The sequence below is a fragment of the Peromyscus maniculatus genome, chromosome 1 (genome assembly GCF_049852395.1).
Source record: "Peromyscus maniculatus bairdii isolate BWxNUB_F1_BW_parent chromosome 1, HU_Pman_BW_mat_3.1, whole genome shotgun sequence".
Taxonomy (NCBI): Eukaryota; Metazoa; Chordata; class Mammalia; order Rodentia; family Cricetidae; genus Peromyscus; species Peromyscus maniculatus.
The window spans coordinates 49,929,785-49,953,242 of NC_134852.1; the positions used below are offsets into that span (position 1 = coordinate 49,929,785).

At 47.0% G+C, this 23,458-nt stretch overlaps 1 protein-coding gene across 4 annotated transcripts in view; it reads left to right on the plus strand.

The window, feature by feature from the left end:
• The first annotated feature begins 1,689 nt into the window (after window positions 1–1,689).
• The window catches only part of Gpatch1 (G-patch domain containing 1), a 47,303-nt gene continuing 25,534 nt past the window's right edge, over window positions 1,690–23,458 (plus strand). For all 4 annotated transcript variants that reach the window (XR_006071240.2, XM_006985008.4, XM_016003557.3 and 1 more), the window contains exons 1-8: window positions 1,690–1,953; window positions 13,284–13,418; window positions 14,520–14,605; window positions 16,149–16,309; window positions 18,316–18,413; window positions 19,727–19,785; window positions 20,828–21,070; window positions 22,570–22,717. Coding sequence is in view for 3 of the 4 variants with exons in the window: in XM_006985008.4 (XP_006985070.1) it covers window positions 1,881–1,953; window positions 13,284–13,418; window positions 14,520–14,605; window positions 16,149–16,309; window positions 18,316–18,413; window positions 19,727–19,785; window positions 20,828–21,070; window positions 22,570–22,717 (1,003 nt within the window). In the remaining variant the exon portion in view is untranslated. The remainder of the gene's footprint in view (window positions 1,954–13,283; window positions 13,419–14,519; window positions 14,606–16,148; window positions 16,310–18,315; window positions 18,414–19,726; window positions 19,786–20,827; window positions 21,071–22,569; window positions 22,718–23,458) is intronic.

The window sequence follows — 23,458 nt, forward strand, 5'->3', positions numbered from 1 at the left end:
CCTGGAACTCACTTTGGAGACCAGGGTGGCCTCGAACTCAGAGATTCGCCTGCCTCTGCCTCCTGAGTGCTGGGATTAAAGGCATGTGCCACCACCGCCCGGCGAACTTATTATTTTTTGTCTTGGCCAAAAAAGTGTGTAAGGTGAGATAACAACACTCCATTTGACAGATGTCTGTCCCTTTAGAGTTGATGAGGGAACTCCAGCATCCTTTTCTCCCTCCCCTCTCTGTTACCGTCTCCTCCTGTGGTGGTATTGTGTTCCCCAAAATATTGTGTACTCTAATAAATTTATCTGGGGTCAGAGAACAGACAGCCACTAGATACAAAGGCTAGAAAATGGTGGCACTCACACCTTTAATCCTAGCATCCAGAGATAGAAATCCCTCTGGATCTCTGTGAGTTCAAGGCCACATTGGAAATAGCCAAGCTTGGTGACACACCTTTAATCCCAGAAAGCCAGCCTTTAATCCCAGGGAGTGGTGGTAGAAAGCAAAAAGATATATAAGGCGTGAGGACCAGAAACTAGAAGATTTTGGCTGGTAAAGCATTCAGGCTTTTCAGCAGTAATTCAGCTGAGACCCATTCTGGATGAGGACTCAGAGGCCTCCAGTCTGAGGAGACAAGACCAGCTGGGGATCCGGCGAGGTGAGATAGCTGTGGTTTGTTCTGTCTCTCTGATCTACCAGCATTGACCCTGATAACTGGCCTCGGGTTTGATTTTATTAATAAGAACTTTTAAGATTCCTGCTACATCCTCCCCTTCCACTTTTCTTTCCTTAGTATTCCTGCCCCCACGCTGTTATTATTATTATCATCCCACGTTCCTTACTTCATTCCTCCCTGCTTTTCATTAGTTCATCCTGTTTTTGTTTTTGTTTTTTTCTGTCAGTGCTCGAGATGGAGCCTGGGTCTCTGGGAATGAAAATCCAGGGCTTCAAACATGCTAAACTCTGGCTCTGCCACTGAACTGCACCTCAAGCCCACTCACCTTTCTTGGTTTTTTTCTCTTTTTCCTTTATCTTCCTATTTATTTGATTATTTATGACAGTGTTTCATTATGTAGTCTGGTCTGACTTCCAGCTCTATCCATGCCTGGTCTCGTCTTTGGCCAATCTACTTAGCAGCATGCATGGGTTCTAATAGACTCAGAGTCAGTGAATCCTTCCAGAAGGCTAGAAGGAGGCCCGCTTCTATGATGAGTGTACCGTGTGTGACTGTGTGTGGCCCCACTCATGTTATGTGCACACACCTCTGCTGGTTGCGTTCCTTCCCATCTCTAGTGCAGAGGACCTGGCGCCTGGGTACACAAGCTTTTTCCGGAGGGTGGTTGGGATGGGTGGGAGATGGGGCTTGGCACTGATTGCTGCTGAGGAATTGAAGCAGGGCCGAGGGAGCCAGTTGTGGGACAGGTACACAATGCCGCCTGACATGTGGATGGCTTCCAGCATCTTACTGCCTTGTCCTCCAAGTACTCAAGCACATGACAGGGCAGTATGGGTGTTATAGATAAAATATTTTTTCTTATTTTTTATTTTTTGTTTTTTTGAGACAGGGTTTCTCTGTGTTGCTTTGGAGCCTGTCCTGGAACTCTCTCTGTAGACCAGGCTGGCCTTGAACTCACAGAGATCCACCTGCCTCTGCTTCCCAAGTGCTGGGATCAAAGGCTGCGTCACCGCCGCCCGGCTATAGATACAATCTTAACTGAAGCCCAAGTCGGCCTCGCATAGGACTAGGGCCTGCAAGGCGGAGGCGGCATTTCCTCCACAAAATGAACAATTCAACTTTTTGGTGTACTCAGGTTCGCGGAGGCGAAAGTGGGAAGGCTTTTGGCCCATAGAGGCCCCCGTAGCGAGGGGGCGGAGCCCGGAAGGAAGCAGGATGGCGGCTCTGGACAGTGACAGCGATGAGGATCTGGTCAGCTATGGGACGGGCCTGGAGCCTCTGGAGGAAGGTGAGGGTCCGATGGCCGGCGGAGTCTGCCGGGCGCAGGCTGGGTGTCCAGCACGTGGGCTCCAGCGACAGCTGGGTTTTGCTCTCTGTGGGCACAGGGAACCCGGTGGGGAGGTGTGTGCTCTGCACTCGTGTGCTCTGCACTCGTGTGCCGCCTTCCCGGGGGGCAGAGAAGGACGCGGAGGGGTGGGAGGTGCAAGAATGACTAAGCAACTTGGGTATGATGGAAGGTGGTCAGGCAGTCTCTTGCCGCGAGGGGACATTTGCACCCAGACTTGAAAGCAAAAGAAACCAGCCCTGGAAAGACCTGGGAAGAAACACTTGAGATAGGAAATCCCTGATGTGGGAGCAGCTTAGCAATCGAGGGACAGTCAGGACAGGTGTGGTTGGCACTTGCAGTGGTAAGGAGGGGTGTGTGTGTGTGTGTGTGTGTGTGTGTTGCTGTGCATGCTAGGCTAGCTCTTTAAAACCGAGTTACCCATCCAGCCCCAAGAATTAGAATCCTTTCATTTTTCAGACGGTCTCCTGTAGGTCACACTACCTCAGACCCACTATGTAGCTGAGACTGGCCTTGTACTCTTGATCCTCCTGGCCCGCTTTCCACGTGCTTGGTTTATAACTGTGTGCCATCTCACCCAGCGAGGAGTTTGGCTCTTATAGTAAGGGTAGGAAAAGTCATGGGTGCAGTTTACACAAGGAGAGATTCTTCCCCCTGTTTTGTTTGAGACAGGGTCTTGTTATCTCCATCTGGCTGGACTCATAGAGATCCACCTGCCTCTGTCTCCTGAGTGCTGGGATTAAAGGTGTGCGCCACCACCATCCAGCAGGATGTATGTTTTAACGTTTTTAGCTTTGATTTTGAGAATATTCTGGTTTGGGATGTGCAGAATAGAGCCAAGATATTAGCCTGACAGGTCTGGAGATAGTGGTTGTGTGGCCTGGAGAGTTAGTAGTGACAGCCGTTAAGTAGCCCTTTGTTTGGAGTAGGATTGGAAAGCAGGGTTGACTAGAATTGCTGGTGAGATATAGGGGTGAAGGTAAGATGAACCAAGGTTCTCTGGTGTTTCTGGTCTGTTCTACTTAATGACTGGCTTTACCACAACCACTGATGGCAGGGTTAACCCTGTGGGGAAGACAGAGGGGTCACAGTGGTCGTCCTGGGCCCAGAAGTTACCTGAAGATTTTCGCATGAATCTTTTTTTTTTTTCAGAGCTGAGGACTGAACCCAGGGCCTTGTGCTTGCTAGGCAAGCACTCTACCACTGAGCTAAATCCCCAACCCCTTAGCATGAATCTTAAAAGTTCTTATTAATAAAAACAAACCTGGACCAGGTATTGGGTTAAAGCTAGAAGATCAGAGAGGCAGAACAAGCCACAGCCACCTCACCTTGCCAGTTCCTCAGCTGATCCTGTTTCCTCAGACTGGGAGCTTCTGAGTCCTCATCCAAATGGATCTCAGCTGAACTGCTTCTTGAAAGCCTGAGGCATAACCAGCTAGTTATAGATATATTGGGGAACCCAATATCACCACAGTTATACTTCTGAGATATTTTCAGAGACCTTTTCTTACTGTTCTCTTTTGGCAGCAGTGGGTATAACAAAGAGTCTTTCTATATAGCCCAAGCTGGCCTTGTACTTGTTAAATATGTAGACTAGGCTGGCCTTGAGCTCAGGACAGTTCTCCTTAGCCTTCCAGGGACTGGGATTACAGGCTTGCCCATCACACACCCATTAGACAGTTCTGAGACAGAGTCCCACGTAGCCTGAGCTAGCCTCAGACTTGCAGCGTAGCTTGAACTTCTGGTCCTCCTGCTCCACCTCCTAAGTGCTGAGATCACAGGCATGTGCTGCATGCCTGATTTGTGTGGTGGTTTGGATGAAACTCAAGCTTTTGGGCATGCTAGGGAAGCACTCTATAACTGAGCTACATCCCCCGCCCAAACAGTTCTGATCATTGGAAACATTTACCAGATTCTGCCTGTACCCCTACCCTCTGCTGACCAAGGCGGAGAAAGGCTAGTCTCTGGATAAGTTCTTGTATGTGTGAAGGTTGCCCTTGTGTTTCCTGAGACATCTGTTTTACACCTACCACCCGCAGTTCCATAATAAATTTAGTTTCAAGTCCCCTCAGCGCTAACTGTAGAGTTCTTCTCTAAGTAGCCTGTGGGGTTTAGCAGGGCCATCATCCCTGTCTCTAATCCTAGACTGTTCGTTCAGTACAATCAAGATCACATCAGTTTTACTGGCAAGCAGAACACCCTAGGTGCTGGGGGATGTCTTTCTGTACGCTGTGAATATATGTTGTTCCTATTGGTTAATAAATAAGCTGCTTTGGCCTATGGTGAGGCAGCCTAGAGGCAGGCCGGAAATCCAAGGAGAGAGACAGGAAAGAGAAAGGTGGAGTGATGGAGATGCCAGACTGCTATCCTAGGAGCAACATGTAATGGGATGCAGGTAAAGCCACAGAACACATGGTGATACATAGATTAATAGTTACGGGTGGAGTTAACCTATAAGAGCTAGATAGCAAGAGGCCTGCCATAGGCCATACAGTTGATAATTAATATTAAGCCTCTGAATGATAATTTTATAATTGGCTGAGGGACCGCAGGGCCAGGTGGGACCTGAGAAAATTTATGGCTACATGTAGGAATATAAAGAAATCAGAATAAATATAAAGAATGATAAAGATCTTTGACTAGAGGAGTTTCAAATTTAGTAAAGAAGAAACTCACATGATTTGCAAGTGCTAAGATATGGGATGTTCTTGGGTAATATCCTTCACAAGCTAACAGAAGCCAGAGAGGGGAGACGCATCCTGTGAAGACTGCTCAGACAGGAGCGATGGAAGACGAGGGCCATGCACACAGCTGGAGCCAGGCTGAACATCCACTCATATGGTTTCTGTACTGCTGGTCCTACAGTTAGAAGGCCTTGATTTTTCTAATTCTTTCAAATTTTAAATTATATTGTTATTACCATGGGAAGGTATGCACATGCCACAGTTTGTGTGCAGAGGTCAGGGGACAACTTTGGGGAGTCAGTTCTCTCCTATTGTGTAGGTTCCAGAGATTAAACACAGGCTGTCAGCCTTGGCAACAAATGCCTTTATCCTCTGAGGTGTCCTGCCAGACCCTCCAATTCTTCCTGTTTTTAACAAAAGTTAGAAATGAAATAAACTGGTCTAACTATGCTTTTGAGGTGAAAGGAAAGGACATTGATTTGTAGACTTTTCTCTTATTTTGATCTAGAAACATTCTTTTTTTTCTTTTTGTTTTTTTGAGACAGGGTTTCTCTGTGTAGCCCTGGCTGTCCTGGAACTCACTCTGTAGACCAGGCTGGCCTCGAACTCATAGATTTGCCTGACTCTGCCACCAAGTGCTGGGATTAAAGGTGTGCACCATCATTGTCTGACTAGAAACATTTTCTTTCTTTCTTTTTTTAAAAATTTATTTATTATGTATACAGTGTTCTGAACGGGTCCCAGAATAGGACACCAGAGCTGTGAGCCACCATATGATTGCTGAGAGTTGAACTCAGGACCTTTGGAAGAGCAGCCAGTGCTCTTAAGCTCTGAGCCATCTCTCCAGCCCCCTCTTTTTTTTTTTTTTTTTTTTTTTTTTAAGTTTTATCTTATTATTTATGTATATGTGTGTCTGTGTGGGGAGAGGATCTAGAAACATTTTTTAAAATAAGTTTTTATTATTTGTGTGTGTGTGTGTGTGTGTGTGTGTGTGTGTGTGTGTGTGTGTATGTGTAGGACTGCCAAAAGAGGACTTTAGATCTCTTGGAGATTGATTTACAGGCAGTTCTGCAGCCTGATGTGGGTACTAGGATCTGAGCTTAGGTCCTTTGGAAGAGCTGCAAGTGCTCTTAACTGTTGAGCCACCTCTCCAGCCTCTGGAAATACTCTGTGATTTCTCAGTGTTAGAAGCTTTAGAACTTTCTCCCTACCCCCACCCTTCTCCCTCCCTTCTTCCTTCCTTCCAGGGAACCCAGGGTCTTCCATGTGCTGATCCCTCTCTACCACTGAGCTACATTACAGCCCCTGATCCACTTTGAAGTTTCTGGCTGTGTTTTACAGTCCAACTAGACCAATAATCACTCTTAGTCCTGCTTTGAAGTTGTGACGGGTCAGATGGACATTGGTGGAGGCCTGGCTCCTCTGACTTAATTAAGCCTTAATTAAAGTCTCTGGTCCTGACAGCAGGGTTCATTGTCTAAGTATTAGCTAGGGGTTGACTGACAGCTGTGGAAGGAGGCATCCATCAGTACTTATCTCCTCTTCCTTGGACACCGTCGTCACCTCATTCTAGAATGCTCATCTCCAGCCCTCCTGGACAGATTCATTTCTGGGCTGTTTTCCTTCTCCTTTAGTGCTGTGCCTGTCACTCCTAAACCTACCTAGGCGTCCCTCGACACAGAGCATGTCACAGGCCCCATAGTGCCGTGCTCAAGGACCTTGGACTGCCTGTCTTTTCTTCTGATTGCTTCTCACCTATTCGTCTAGTTTGACTGGACTCTTTCAGCATATCTGACATTATGTTTTTGGTTTTTTTTTTTTGTGTGTGTGGGCATGCTTTGGATGAAATCAGGGCTTAATGCATGCTAAGCATGAATTATTCTGTTAGGCTACCTCTCTCCGCAAGCCCAACACTGTCCTATTAGACCTCCTGTTTGCTGATGGAATGCTTCTGTTGGAATGTGTCTGCAGCTAACAAAATTCTCCTCATTCTGAGGTCCTTCACACTGTCAGACACGCACACAGGTCTCTGCTGGGTTTGGTGCTTAGCTTTTTCTACCAGAGTCTAGAGCTGGGTGTCTTCCAGTGGTGAGGCCCTCATGAATTTCTAGCTGAGGAATGAGTAAGGAACAGTGTGGGTGGTAGCGCCAGCTTAGAGATAGTGTTGAGATCTGGCTCGACTTTGTGCTTATTAACCGTGGACCTCAGGCAGTTACTTAATAAGCACCCTATCATAGGATAGATGAGACAACTTATCAGCCCTGATAAGGGAGGAAGTTGTTAGTAGTGTCGATGATTACAGTCCAGCCTGGCTAGGGTGTCACCTCCTTTCTGGAGTTTTCCCATCACCCTGGTTAGAGATGGCACCATCTCCTCAGGAGTTCTATGGGGCCTGGTTGGTCACGCTGTTTGGCTCTCATGATGTGCCTCCACGGGCCCCACTTAGCTGTCTGCAGATATTCTCTCCCCTTCCAGGTCAGGAAGGCCGCATGACTTGCACCCGGTGCTGGCGGGAAAGCCCTCTTTGACCTTGGCCCAGAGCTTCCGAGCTGCTGCTCATTGGCAAGGTGGGAGAGGGGAGCAAGTCTGCTCCAGGTGCTGCTAAATGTCCCACAGCACTTAGGACGTCTCCCCACGACAAAGAATTCCGAAGATCAAACTGTCAGTAGTGCTAGATTGAGAAATCTGCCCAAATCGTGAGCCACGCCAGTTGGGCACAAAGTAAGGAGTGTGTGTACTAAGTTTTTAAGAAATGGGAAAATTGGAGTTGGGGTATAACTCACTTGGCAGAGTGCTCTCCTGGCATGCTTGCAGCCCTGAGTTATCCCCAGCACCACATAAAGCCAGCATGAACATAAGGGTTCAGGTCTGTAATCCTAACACTCAAGAGGTAGAGCTGGGAGGCTCACAAGTTCAAGTCGTCCTTGGCTACATAGTGAGTTTGAGGCCCTGATGTTGTTGTTGTTGTTTTGCTATATAAAGAAAACAAAACAAATGGTGAAAATCCTGCATTATGGGACCTTAGCTGTAGTTTAGTTTTTTTTGTTTGTTTTTTTTTTTTCCGAGATAGGGTTTCTCTGTGTAACAACCCTGGCTGTCCTGGCACTAGCTCTGTACCAGGCTGACCTTGAACTCAGAGATCCACCTGCCTCTGCCTCCTGAGTCCTGGGAGTAAAGGCGTGTGCACCACCACCTGGCTATAGTTCAGTTTTTTAAAGTAAAAAAGGCACCATAGCTAGTATTAACTGAGTCTTGCTATGACAAGGCTTTGTACATGATTTCTTTGTTTATTGATGCTGAGAATGGAACCCAGGGCATCTTGTATGCTAGGCAAGTACTCCGTCTCTGATCTGTTACTCAGTGATGTTTAATTCTTGTTGTTACCACAAAAAGAGGGGTTCTATCATTACACCAATTTTACAGTTTTAGAAGGCAAGCTCTATAGAGATTAAGCCCTTTGTCCAGGACCACAAAATAAATAGGTTGTACAGTTGAGGGATTTGAACTCAGAATGCCTGGTCTTTTTGGTGTAGTTTTTTTTTTTTCCTGAGGGGGCGGTGGTTTCGAGACAGGGTTTCTCGTGTAGCTTTGTGCCTTTCCTGGAACTCACTCTGTAGCCCAGGCTGGCCTGACTTTTTAATTAATTCATTTTGTTTAAAAAGTAAGAACTGAAATAAGTAAGCTGGGCGGTGGTGGCACATGCCTTTTAACCCAGCACTTGGGAGGCAGTGGCAGGTTGATCTCTGTGAGTTTGTGGCCAGCCTGTTCTACAAAGTGAGTTCCAGGTCAACCAGAGCTGTTTGTTACACAGAGGAACCCTGTCTGGGGAAAAAAAGAGAGAGAGAGAGAGATAGATAGATAGATAGATAGATAGATAGATAGATAGATAGATAGATAGATAGATAGATAGAAAGAAAGAAAAGAAAGAACTGGTTCATTGAAGCCGTGGGTATGCTGAATCTTTTAGGGATACCTCATGATACAAAATGCTAATAGCAAGAACAGCAGTGCTTGCCAGCATTTTAAAAGTACTTCCTTCTTGAATGCATGAGCACAGGAGATCACTTCCTAAATATAACACCAACAGCACAGACACTGAGAGCAAAAACTAATAAATGGGACCTCTTTAAACTGAGAAGCTTTTGTAGGGCAAAAGACAGGGTCAATAAGACAAAAAGACAGCCTACAGAAAGGGAAAAGATCTTCACCAACCCCACATCTGACAAAGGACTGATCTCCAAAGTATATAAAGAACTCAAGAAACTAGACATCAAAATACTGAACAATCCAATATTAAAATGGGCTATAGAGCTAAACAGAGAAGTGTCAAAAGAAAAATCACAAATGGCTGAAAGACATCTAAGGAAATGCTCAACATCCTTAGTCATCAGAGGGGACCCTAGGATGACTGTGGCTTATAATAAGTTTTGGTTTTATCCAATCACTGGGCAAGCTTTAGTGGAACATTTCACTATTAGGATACGAATTTTACTGTATCAAGCTGATGAAAGAAAATGCTGGCCGTACTTTCAGGAGGGGAGGCTAAAATCTTTTTAGATTATGGATTAACCTATAGAAAAATGTCTGCTATAAATCAAACAATGAAGGGGACGATGAATAGGTATCTCACTTACACAACTTAAGTAAAACAGCTCTCTGAACAGATGAAGATAGGTTTCTTCTGTATTCCAGAATCTAATCAATATTTGTATGTATAATTCGGCTATCATTTGGCTTAAAAGGGCTTATTGGGAAATGTTATCATTTATACTTTTTTTTTTTTTCTCTCGAGAAAGGGTTTCTCTGTGTAGCTTTGCGCCTTTCCTGGATCTCACTCTCTACACCAGGAGATCCTCTGCCTCTGTCTCCTGAGTGCTGGGATTAAAGGCGTGCACCACCACTGCCTGGCCCATTTATACTATTTTGTACAGAGAAAATATTTTACTGTTTAAAATTTAAAAAAATTAAAAGTACTTCCTGTGTCCTCCTGCCGGTTCTTCACAAGCGTTGTCTAGTTTCATACATGACTTTGAACTAGCTACTGGTTTGTTTGTTTCTGTGGTGTCTCTAGCATACGGTGCTCTGTCATACTCTGGAGGACATGGATGACAGGCGTGCTCCTGTGTCTGGTCAGTGGTTATTACTCTAATGCTGTTCACATTTTAGAGCTGGGGAAGCTAAGGCATAGAGAGGTCCCCCTGGAGTCCCACACTGAGGGGCCTGGAGTAAGGGTAGAGTTAGTGTCCAAGAGTGTGGAGCATTGGGACCATGCCCTCAACTGACCACAGACCTGCCTCCTGTTCCAAACATTCATGGATAACAGGCATGTACCACCGTATCTGGATTCTTTTTACATTTTAAATAAATTCAGAACTTTTGAGTTATAGGCAGCAGTTTGTGTCATACCACCTAAAACTTGAAGCGTAAGGAACTTTTGTCTTAGGCTAAATATATGTGGTACCCTTACCCTTTGCTTATACATTGTAACATCCCAGCCGTTTTCTAACCTGTCTGAAAAAGAAGACATATAAAAATCATTAACTGTGGGTCATTGAGAGGAATCAGTGGGTAAAGGTGCTTGCTGCCAAGTCCAGCAGCATGAGTTTGATCCCTGGGACCCACATGGTAGAAAGAAAGAAAATCGACTTTCAAAAGTTGTCCTCTGCAAGGCATGATGGTGCTCACCTTTGATCCTGCACTTGGGAGGCAGAGGCAGGTGGATCTCTGAGTTCAAGGCCAGCCTGGTGTACAGAGTGAGTTCCAGCACAGCCAGGACTACACAGAAAAACCCTGTATGGAGAAACAAAAACAGCAAAAATAGAAAGTTGCCCTGACTGCCACACACTCCGTGGAATGTGTACACACAGGCACATACACACTCCATAGCATGATTGCCCACACAGGCACACACACACACACTCACACACTCAATGGCATTTTTGCATACACAGGGATGCACACACTCCATGGCATGTGTGTACACACAGGCACACACACACACATACACACACACACACACACTCCATGGCATGTGTGCTTACACAGGGATACACACATTCCATGGCCTGTGTGTACACACAGGCACACACACACACACACACACACACACACATACACACACACACACACACTCCATGGCATGTGTGCTTACACAGGGATACACACATTCCATGGCATGTGTGTACACACAGGCACACACACACACACACACACACACACTCCATGGCATGTTTGCATACACAGGCACACATACACTCCATGGTATGTGTGCATACACAGACACACACACAGCACACTTTATGGCATGTGTCCACACACAGGGTCACACATTCCATGGCATATGCACACACAAGCACACATACATACTCCATGGCAAGTATGCACACACACACTCATCAACTTAAAAAGAGCATGTTCATGATTTTGTGGAGATTCACAGATGGTAAAGAAAGTCTTAAGATTAGAGAGAAAAGGGGGCTGGAGAGATGGCTCAGAGGTTAAGAGCACTGACTGCTCTTCCAGAGGTCCTGAGTTCAGTTCCCAGCACCCACATGGTGACTCACAACCATCTGTAACAAGATCTGGTGCCCTCTTCTGGCCTGCAGTCATACATGCTGTATACATAATAAATAAATAAAGAAAAAAGATTAGAGAGAAAAGTAATAACTGAAGGGAGTGTTCTAGAGTCAGAGCTGTTGTTCTAGAAGAGGCACAGAATCGAAATGTTCCTTTTCAGAATTGGGGGTATAACTCGTTAAGGACATGCTTAGCACGCAGAAGGCTCTGAGCCCCAGTGTTCCTTTTGGTGTTATGTGCCACTCCAACATCTCACCCCCTTCATTACCAGGAAACTTAAACTCCATCGTTTGAACATCCCCCTCCCCCTTGTGTATATATGTTTTTGTAGACAGAGTCTCACTGTATAATCCTAGCTGGTCTGGAACTATGTAGACCAGTTTGTCTTTGAATTCATAAACATCCTCCTGCCTCTGCCTCCTAGGTGCTGGGATTAAAAGTGTGGGCCACCCTGCCACCAGCCCCAGTATAATTTTATAAAAGTGTTTTTATTTGTGTGTGGGGGGATGTATGTGCAGTTGTATATTCTTGACTGGACACTGAAGGTTGGAGTTGGGAGTCGTCTTCTATGGCTCTCCATTTGACCTCATCTCTGCCCACCCCAGCGCTGGGTTGTAGACGTCCACACTGGCTTTTACATGGGCGCAGGGATCTGCACAGCAGACACTACCCACTGAGCCATCTCTCCAGCCCGAATTCGGATTTTGTCATGAAATTTAGTAGGAAAAGCAGAACGTTTTTTGTCTTTGGTGTAATGTGTGTGTGTACGTTTATGTGTGTGAGCACTGTGTTCCATGGCATGAGTGTGGTGCACAGGATAACCTCAGGTGTAGGCCTTGGCCCTCTACCTTGCTCGAGACAGGCCTTGTTTGGGGCTTCGGTGGGCCCCAGGCTTGTGGACTTCCAGGGATTCTCCTGTGTGCAGGAGGAGTGCCGGGATTACACACATGAGATACCGCGTCCGGCTTTATGTGGGTGCATTAGTTACTCACCTGTTGCTGTGATAAGCACCATGACCGCAAACAACTGATGGTTCTAGAGGAGAATCCACAATGGCAGGAAGGCATGGGAGACAGCCAAGGGTGGAGCTGAAAGGGCACATCCCAACACAAACACGGCAGGCCGAGGGCACTGGAAGTGGGGGAGATTATAAACTTTCACAGCCTGCCCACAGTGATGTACTCCCTCCAGCAGGGGCACAAGAGCACACCACCACCTTCTCTTATGGCTGAAACAGCTACCCACTCACTTTCCCACCCCACCCCTCAGACAGGGTTCTCTGTGCAGCCCTGGCTGTCCTGGAACTCACTCTGTAGACCAGGCTGGCCTTGAACTCACAGAGATCAGCCTGTTTCTGCCTCCTGAGTGCTGGGATTAAAGGCGTGCGCCACTATGCCTGGCAAGGCCACACCTCTTTAAGATTCCACAACCTCCCCAAATATTGCCACCAACTAGGGACCAGATATTAAAATGGGACATTTCATATTCACACCACCGCAGTGGATTCTGGGAATGGGAGCCTGAACTTGGGTTCTCACGCTTACGTGGAAGCCCTCTGTCCACTGAGCCGTCCCCAGCCTCGGACACTCTGTTTTCTTTTCTTTTATGTGTGTGAAGGTTTGCCTGTGTGGATGTGTGTATACTGTGCATATGCCTGGAGCTGCAGAGGCCAGAAGAGGGCATTGGATCCCCTGAAACTGGAGATGGTTGTGAGCCACCACGTGGGTGCTTGGAATTGAACTCCGGACCTCTGCAAGAGCAGCCAGTGCTCTTAACCTCTGAGCCATCTCCCCAGTCCCCAGCCTGGACATTCTTGCTGCAACATAGTTCTTAGGAGAATAAGTTTATTTTATAAACTATAAGCTAATAAAGTCTTGAAATAGCAACTTCATATAAATGGTAATAGATGAAGTTATAAGTGAGCAACAATACATTAGGTTTAAGAAATGACAGTTTCCCTAAAGTCTCTCTAACTCATCACACCTCTCTTTTTTCATTTACTTTTTTTTCCAGGTGAAAGACCAAAGAAACCCATTCCTCTTCAGGACCAGACTGTCAGGGACGAGAAAGGAAGGTATAAGCGCTTTCATGGCGCCTTTAGTGGCGGCTTCTCTGCAGGATACTTCAATACTGTTGGCTCAAAGGAAGGTATGACACTACCGAAGCCAGGGGACTGCTCAAGCATGTGACTGGCGGAGCTCCAGGTCCCCTCCCAGGCCTTGTCTGTGTAGCTCAGGCTGGCCTGGAACTTGAGGTTCTCAGGCTCCCAGGTGCTGGGGTCACAGGCATGAGCCCCCATGTCCAGATGCCCTCTTGGCTTTAAAAATCAAAGCTGTCTAAACATTTTGGTATACACTGTAGGACACTGAATATTCTCGAGTGCTGTTGGAAGTGAAGAACTTTCCTTCTGTGTTGTAGAAAATGGGGAGAGTCCAGCGGGTGACTAAAGCCGGATAGTGACTTCCATTTGGTCTCACTTTGCTCTAAGTACCCTCAGGCAGACTCCCAGCTAATCACTGGCTGCCTCCTCTGACTCAGTGACTAAGGACAAGTGTCACAGGTGTTATGCAGATGAGGCACCTGGGGGGTCATAGAGGTCAAGGAGCCAGAATAACATCAGAACTGCCCAGGAATCACCTGACTGTGACACACAAGTCACTGCCTGCTCATGACCTGGAGAAGGAGAAACTAAAATGTCACACTAGATAGTCTAATCAAGTCTGTATTTAAAGTAATGCATGTTGTTTTCTTTCTTCTCTCTCTCTTTTATTTTTATTTTTATTTTTATTTTTTTTTTGAGACTATACAGACCAGGCTAACCTCAAACTTGCTATGTAGACCAGGCTGGCCTTCAACTCACAAAGTTAGCTCCGCCTGCTCTGCCTCCTGAGTGCTGAGATTACAGGCATGCACCACCAGCCAGTTAACTGAATGATGTCTTATTTAGGTGCTGGGGCTAGAACCCAGGAGCTCACTGCAGGCTAAAGCAGGCATTCTATCACTGAGCTACATCCCTAGTCTCAAGGCTAGCCTGATCTACCGAGTGAGTTCCTGGCTGGCCAGGCCCCATCTTTTTTTTTTTTTGAGCTGAGGATTGAACCCAGGGTCTTGCGCTTGCTAGGCAAGCGCTCTACCACAGAGCTAAATCCCCAACCCAAGGCCCCATCTTAATAAAACAAACAAATAAACAAACAAACAGCAGATGAAATACTGTCTAGGATCCTAACAGTCCAAATTCCTTCTTTCCAGGATGGACACCCTCTACCTTCGTGTCCTCAAGACAGAACAGGGCCGACAAGTCTGTCCTTGGACCTGAAGATTTTATGGATGAAGAGGTAGGTCAGGCCGTGACAGGTGTCCTTGGGCGTGGCCCCTTCCCTCTCTCTCCCCATGCTGAGGCTTTTTCTTTTAGATGTCTGCCATGCAGTGCCCTGTACGCCCGCCAGTGACTTCTCCATCTCTCAAGCAGTGTCTGTGCTGGGGACGGTGGGACAGTTTCTGAACTCAGGAATGTTATGTACAGGCAAATGTACTTGAAAATGTCCAGTTGCCCTAACCCAGCATCCATGGGTGCTGAGCCTGAGGCTTTTCCCAGTCACCCTGAGGCACCCCGTGGTTGAGGAACTGAGAGCTAGGCTAAACTCAAACTCCCGTGACCTTAGAACCTAGGCATGGCTTCACCTGTGATCACAATCAAGTGCAAAGCAACAGAAAGCTGTCCGCTGCTGAGAGCAGGACAGAGGCCTCTAAAAACTAAACACCTGAGTCTGGCTATGTAGCTTAGGCTGGCTCTAAGCTCGTAATCCTCCTGCTTCAGCCTCCCCTAGTGCTAGGATCACAGGCAAGTGCCACCACATCTGACTTCTCTCTCTTAAATTTTCATTATTTATTTCAAGTGTATGGGTGCTTTGTCTGCATGTATGTATGCACACAAGAAAAGGGCATCGGACTGCATGAGACTGCAGTTACCAACAGTTGTGAGCTGCTGTGTGGGTGCTGGGAATTGAACTCAAGTCCTCTGGAAGAACAGCCAGTGCTCTTAACCACCGAGTCTTCTCTCTAGCCTGCAGATCTAGTAATATCTAGTAAACTGATCTCTTTAAAACTTTATTGTTGTGTATGTGTGTTAGCACAAGTGCATTTGTTATGTGTGTGTTAGCACAAGTGCATTTGGTGTGTATGTGTGTGTTAGTATAAGTGCATTTGGTGTGTATGTGTGTGTTAGTACAAGTGCATTTGGTGTGTATGTGTGTTTGTAGTACAAGTACATTTGGTGTGTATGTGTGTGTTAGCACAAGTACATTTGGTGTGTATGTGTGTTTGTAGTACAAGTGCATTTGGTGTGTATGTGTGTGTTAGTACAAGTGCATTTGGTGTGTATGTGTGTTTGTAGTACAAGTGCATTTGGTGTGTATGTGTGTTTGTAGTACAAGTGCATTTGGTGTATGTGTGTTTGTAGTACAAGTGCATTTGGTGTGTATGTGTGTTTGTAGTACAAGTGCATTTGGTGTGTATGTGTGTTTGTAGTACAAGTGCATTTGGTGTGTATGTGTGTTTGTAGTACAAGTGCATTTGGTGTGTATGTGTGTGTTAGTACAAGTGCATTTGGTGTGTATGTGTGTTTGTAGTATAAGTACATTTGGTGTGTATGTGTGTGTTAGTACAAGTGCATTTGGTATGTGTGTTTGTAGTACAAGTGCATTTGATGTGTGCATATGTGAAGTACAAATGCATTTGTTGTATGTGAGTTAGTACAAGTGCATTTGTTATGTGTATGGATTAGTACAAGTGCGTTTGTTGAGTGTGTATGTGATAGTACAAGTGTATTTGCTGTATGTGTATAAATAAACTAATTCCCTTTTCTTTTCTTCTTTGGAGGATCTTAGTGAATTCGGGATAGCACCTAAAGCTATCGTTACCACAGATGATTTTGCTTCCAAAACCAAAGACAGAATACGGGAGAAAGCCAGGCAACTGGCAGCCGCTGCGGCCCCCATTCCTGGAGCCACGCTGCTTGATGATCTCATCACGTCGGCAAAGTGAGAAGGGTTTCTTCATTCCTGGCCTTGGTGCTTTGCACACATGTGGTGATCTTCCTCAGGGATGGCTCAGCTACAGGCGCAGATGTTGTCTGAGTTTCACCCAGAATGTCTCCCTTGATCGTTGCAATGGAATCCTCTGGAGTTCTAGCTTCCAGTCAGCCACTGGGGTCTGTGGCTGGAAGGCAATTATTAGGAACTGGGGTGACTTCCCTTCCTCACAGGCCTGTACCCTCCCTCCCTCTCTCTCTACCCACCTCCCCTCCCCTCCCCCTCCCCTCCCCCTCTTACTCCCTCCCCGCCTTCCCTCCCCTCCTCCCCTCCTTTTCGTTTTTTTCTCCTCACCCCCAGCTTGAGGACAATTTTATTAGAGTTTAAAAGATACGGTCCCTTCCTACAAGCAAGGTGTAGGTCCTGGTGGCTGCCTAGAGAAGGAGAACAGAGGAGAGAATGAAAAAAACAAAAAACAAAAGCCATACCCTTAAAGCTAGCATGGAGAGCAGACACACGGTGCTCGGGAGGGGAGCCTCTGAGAAAGAATAAGGAGGCCCAGAGTGTTGGCGAAGCCCGAAGTACTAGGGAAGGCATAGCGTACTTAGAGAAGAGAAGAGGTTAGCTTTTCCCGGTGACGTGCGCAGACTCACGAAGCTGCATGGCTGTCACCCACTTTTTTTTTTTTTTGACAGATACATCATGTCTATTTAACAAAACAACAGCAGTGGCTCTCCCCCAACCCCTGCCCAGGGCCTGTGACCCACCCTCCACAGTCTTGGGCTTTTGATCGGATGTGACTTCTCTCCTGTCAGGCAGGCATCCGATCCAATCGGAAAGCAGTTTGGTGCCCCGTAATGTGTGCCACAGATGCCATGACACATGACCCCATGCCACTGCTGCACCAGCGGGCTCAGCTGCCCAGCTGGGTGGTTTTAACACAGTGCATGGCTGAGTAAGACACATTGTCCAGCAGCCTGTGCAGCCCCTCCACTACTAACTATAACTACCCAACAGCCCCTCCACCACTAACTATAACTACCCAACAGCCCCTCCACCATATAACTATAACTACCCAACAGCCCCTCCACCATATAACTACCCAACAGCCCCTCCAGCACTAACTAACTACCCAACAGCCCCTCCACCACTAACTATAACTACCCAACATCCCCTCCACCATATAACTACCCAACATCCCCTCCACCGCTATAACTACCCAACGAGGAGGAAGCTTCGAACCCAGTTCCAGTTTGCTGTCTGTGTCCTGTGACCACAGCATGGTGGGTTCAGAAATGGAGTCTTACGAGCTAGTTTTGGTGGGCATCCAAAAGCAGTGGCAATTCCTCTATTGTTTTGGGGATCTCACAGGCCTCCTTGGCCAACACCTAGGGAGGTTGCCCATCCCAGCACTGGGATTTACCTTTAGAAACTAATGTTTCTAGGAGCAGCTTTATCTTTCCACAGAGAGTACCTCCGCTTATAACTTTTATCTATTTATTTATTTATTTATTTATTTATTTATTTATTTATCTATTATCCGCTTGATACAGTACAATTCTTGTCCTAATAGTGCAGTGTTTCACTGAGGCTTGCCCAGTGATTGAGTGAAACCAAAACTTACTATAAGCCACAGTCATCCTAGGGTCCCCCTGCTATGTAGCCTCCCTGGTTCTGTGGGTTGCAGTCTGATTGTTCTTTGCTTTATATCTAGCATCCACTTATGAGTGGTCACCCAACTTTTGATTTCTGTGTATTTTGTCTTCTGTTCCTGGTATCCCGGGGCCATAGGCTTCCGTGACAAGGACTACCCAGAGTCGCTATAGACACGTCTCAAAGGCCCAAAGAAGCAGATGTGTGTTTCCCCTAGTGCAGATGTGCTCCCAAGCCCAGGCTAGCCCACAGGCTTGTGCCATTGTGTTGTAACTGCGGGTGAACCAGACAAGACAAGCAGAGGATCAGGCACTGCCCATTCCCAGTGAAGTTCACTGTCCGTGTTTCCATGTCCTGTCTAGAATGTCCATTGGCTTTGAACTGCTGAGAAAAATGGGTTGGAAGGAGGGACAAGGAGTCGGCCCCCGGGTGAAGAGAAAGCCGCGCAGACAGAAACCAGGTAAGGCCATGCACCGACTGTGGCCACATCTGCAGTGCACAGTTTGGTGTGCTTGTTTGGTTTGGTTTTGTGGGACAGGGCTGCAGTGTGAAGTTTGGGCTGCCTGGGATTCTCAGCCTCTTGAATGCTAGCATTAGAGCGATGTGCCATGACACTTAATTATAGCATTTTTTCTTTTTTTCCCCAGAGACAAAGTTTCTCTGTGTAACAGCTCTGGCTCTCCTGGAACTCACTCTGTAAACCAGGCTTCCCTCAAACTCACAGAGAACAGGGATCCACCTGCCTTTGCTTCCTGAGTGTGAGATACATATTAGGATCTATTTACTAATAGTTAGGCATGGTAGCACATACTTTTAATCCTAGCCCTTGGGAGGCAGAGGCAGGTGGATTTCTGTGAGTTGAAGTCCAGCTTGGTCTGCACAGCTCCAGACTGGGCAGCGCTACATAGTGAGATCTTTTCTCAAAGAAAAAAAGAATTCTTTATTTAATTTGTGTATATGTGTACTTTCCTGGTGAGTGAGTCTGTGTCCCTCATGTGTGCAGGGGCCCTGGGAGGCCAGAAGAGAGTGTTGGAGCTACTGGAACTGGAGATCACAGATAGTTGTGAGCTGCCATGAGGTGCCGGGACTGAACCCATGGCCCCTGCATGAGTAACAAGTGCATTTAACCACTGAGCCATCTCTCCAGCCCTACAACATAGTTTTGAAAGCTGCATATTGCTAGAAACAGACTTGCTAAGTCAGGTGATGTGTACATATCTTAAGGTTTTAGGTGTAATGCATGGTAACTTCTGGAAGGATTGTACAAGTTCACATTCTCACCAGGAGTGTAAAAGTTTGCTTTCGAACCACACCTTAACTGAATCACAGAGTCATAGTTCAATATTATTATTTCCTCCTCCTCTTCCTCCCTTCCTCCCTCCCTCCCTCCCTCCCTTCCTTCCTCCCTTCCTTTATTCCTTCATTCATTCATTTTGGTGCTGGGGACTGAATCCTGGGCTTCACACATCCCAGGCAAGTACCACATGACTGAGCTACACTACACTTCCAGCTTAACATTATTTTCTGCTCTTTCCTTATGCTCCGTGTCCCCCGAATGTGAGTGAACTCTTTGAGGACAGGAGTAATTTCCTTTGTGTCCATGCAGTACATTATTGGAACACAGGTCGAGGTGGGTCTGTCATCCACCTGCGACCCTAAGGCCACAGCACCTTTCCAGGAGCAGTGGCGTGTCTCTGCACTTGTAGAGGGGTCAGTAACTTGGTGTCTGTTTTTAGTCGCTCATGACTGATGCCTTTGGGATCTCCTTTGTAGATCCTGGTGTTAAGATCTATGGCTGTGCGTTGCCGCCTGGAGGCTCTGAAGGGTCTGAGGTATGTTGCAGTAGAATGTGCTACTTTATGGTGGTGAAATTTTAGGATCACAAGCTGGTAATAGAGCCTAGCATGTGCAAAGCCTTGGGTTTGATCCCTGTCACCGAGAGAGAGAAAAACAAAACAACAACAACAAACCCCCCAAAACTGCCAGACATGCTGGTGCACACTCATATTCTGAGTCCTGGTAGGCTGAGGCTGAAAGAAAGGTCTTAAGGTCTAACCTGAGCTATATAGTGAGACTCTGCCTCAAAAAACAGTGAGATGGCTCATCGAGTAAAGGCATTTGCTGCCAAGCTCACTACCTGAGTTAGATCCCTAGAACCCACTATATAAGGAGAGAACCAGCTCCCACAAGTTGTCCCTTGACCTCCATATGCACTCTATGGCATGCATGCCTGTGTGCACATATATGCACACATAACTTCTCTTACACACATAAATAAATAAACCGATAAATAAATTAAATAAATGTAATTAAAGAATAAAATGCAACAACAACAAAAGATCCAGGCAGACAAAATACCTAAGCAAATAAGCAAACAAATAAATAGCAAGATCATAAGGAATTTTAGGAATCTGTCAGATTCCACTGTCATGAACTAGCCATACCTTAAAGCTGTCATTACTGTGTCAGCTGGTATGGTCAGCAACTTGCTAGCACCACAGATATCCCGACTCTAATTATTTATTGGTTGATTGATTGAGACAAGGCCTCACTATGATGCCCTGGCTGATCTGAAACTCACTGTGTAGACCAGGCGGGTGCCTATCAAGGTCAGAAGAGGGTGTCTGCCCCTGAGTTAGAGGCAGCCGTGAGCTGCCCAAGGTGGCTCTTCTGTGAGAGCAGTCCATCTCCCAGCCTCTGTGTAGTCTCACCATGACGTTGCTTTTGCTAGTATCATTTCTTCAGGGATGGGGCCTGGTCATTCCTGGCTGCAGAAACTCGAGTTTGGCAACTGTTCTGTTTGGAGTTAGTCACTGCACTGAGGCCGTGACGCCAGGCCTGACTCACTTAATTCTTTCTCACACACATGAATAGGACGAAGATGATGACTACCTGCCCGACAACGTGACTTTTGCTCCTAAAGACATCATGCCTGTGGATTTTACACCTAAAGATAACGTACACGGGCTGGCCTACAAGGGCCTGGACCCCAGCCAAGCACTGTTTGGAACACCAGGAGAACATCTGAATCTTTTTGGTGGACCATCTGAGGGGACCAGCCATCTTCTTGAAGATGTTAGATTGAGTAAAGGAAGAAAATTGGGAATTTCTGGCCAGGTAAAAGTTTCTGTATTTTACAAGCAGAAACACTGACAAATACACTTCCCATTGTGGGTCAGCCCCATATAGACACTTTGTTTATTCAGTGAGGACTTTGAAGCCCTCTCCTGCCCCATCCTCCTCTCTTTCTCTCTTTCTCCTCTCTCCCAGTCTGTCTCTCTCTTTCTGTTCCAGTGCTGGACTGGAACTCAGGGCCTTGCATACACTAGACGGTGCTCTTTCACTAAGCCATATGCCCAGCCCCAGGTTCTGTTTCCCAGAAGGTCCTTCCTGGGCATCTATGGTGTAGTCTTCCTAGTTTTGTTTTTAAGATTTATTTATTTGGGAGGAGGTGGGATCTGTGGGTGGTATGTAGAGTGAGTAGAAAATTTCTTAATAAAGAAAAAAATTATTTATTTATTATGTATACAATCTTCTTGTTCTGCTGCATGTATGTCCTGCAGGCCAGAAGAGGGCTCCAGATCTCATTACAGATGGTTGTGAGCCACCATGTGGGTGCTGGGAATTGAACTCAGGACCTCTGGAAGGGCAGCCAGTCCTCTTTGCCTCTGAGCCATCTCTTCAGCCCCCATCATGCCTTCCTAATTTTAATAATGGCGCCCACGAGCCTGTGCTGTGTTCTTGGTAGAAGCCGTATTCCGGTGGAGGACTGTTTTCCTCCTCTGTGTGGGGCCAAGCGGAAGGTCACCTTGCCGATGCTTTGCTTAGTCGGACTGCAGTCTGGGGCCTGCAGCCTGGCTCAGCAGATGAAGAGAGCCGCTTAGTTGTGAGTCAGGCCCCTCTGCTGCTGCACGCCTGGAGTCATGTTGACTTGGAGCTTGTTTGCTTTTGGGAAGACGGGGAGCTTTCAATTGCCCACCTTCTCAAATGGATTCACAGGTCCCTTTTCAAAGGAAAGCGGGTCAGGCAGTGGCGCACACCTTTAATTCCTGTACTCGGGAGGCAGAGGCAGTGTGTGTCTGAATTCCAGGCCAGTTTGGACTATATCAACAAGTTCCAGACCAGCCCGGCCTGCATAGTGAGATATGATCTCAAAAAAGAGTGAAGAAAAGAGAAAATGGTTTAGTTACTTTGTTTCATTGCCTTTTCCTCATTCTTCCAACAAAAAAGAAACTTTTTCAGGCTGTTTCCCACAGTCTTCAGACCCTGGCCATGCTGAGAGAGACAGATAGCCATGTCTGCCTTTCTCCTGTCAGAGCCTTGTTTCTGCCTATTCAGTGCTGTGTGGGTGTTCTTCACAGCTCTGCCCTTGCTTGTGCTGGGGGCTGCTGCTGAGGCCGGAGGCTTGTGGCTGAGCTGGAGTGTGGCATTCGCTTCTGGTCCTTGCTCTTCAATGGACTCAGGCTCCTCTAATCTGGAGTTTCCTCTGCTTCTCTCCCAGTGATCTGCAAGTGTCACGTGGTCTGCAGGGGCCTACCCTCATGCAGCTTCACCCTGCAGTGCAGACTGGCCTACCTACAGCCTGGGAGCTTTGTTTGAAACCTGGTGTTTTGCAGGCTTTTGGTGTAGGCGCTCTGGAAGAGGAGGACGATGACATCTACGCCACCGAAACTCTCTCCAAGTACGACACTGTGTTGAAGGATGAGGAGCCTGGGGATGGCCTCTACGGCTGGACGGCTCCCAAGCTCTACAAGAAGCAGAAAGGTAACCCTGGCCACTCGGGCAGTAGGCCTGCTTGTCGGGCCCTCGGGAGCAAGGGGTTGTAGGCTCTGGTACTGGAGTACCAAACTTTAGAGTAGGGCTTGTCAAAGATGCAGGATGTGGGGCTCGAGAGGTGGCTCAGCAGTTAGGGGCACTGGCTGCTCTTGCAGAGGACCTGGCTTGGGTTCCCAGCACCCACATGGTTCACAGCTCCCTGTGACTCCAGTTCCAGGGGATCTCATGCTCTCTTCTGGCCTTCACAGGTACCAGGCACACACATGCTGTACATACATACATTTATGCAAAACACCCATACACATCAAATAAGAATTAATAACTTAAAAAATATGCAGGGTAAGAAACATTGGAAGCTGGTATAGTGGCTTGTTCTTATAATTCTAGCACTTGGAAAGCCTCTGAGTCAGGAGGATTGCTGTGAGCCATGCAGTGAAGTCTAGGCCTGCCTGGCCTGCAGTGGATAGAATGTAAGAAAGAACTGGGCTTTAAGCCACAGCTCCAGGCAGCAGGGAACATGGGGTGTGCTGGGATCAGGGACCGGTGCTTTGTTGTGGTCGCAGAGTTCAGGGAGCTGGTGGGTGGCCGCGGGAGCCAGCTTAGAGAGCGGGTCAGAAGACCTGACTTGGGACCAAATGACAGGGCCAACAACCTGTAGCACAGCGGAGCTGGGCTTGGCCTGTCTCCCGCATCCGACATGGCCATCTCTCACCTAACGTTTCCTTTTAG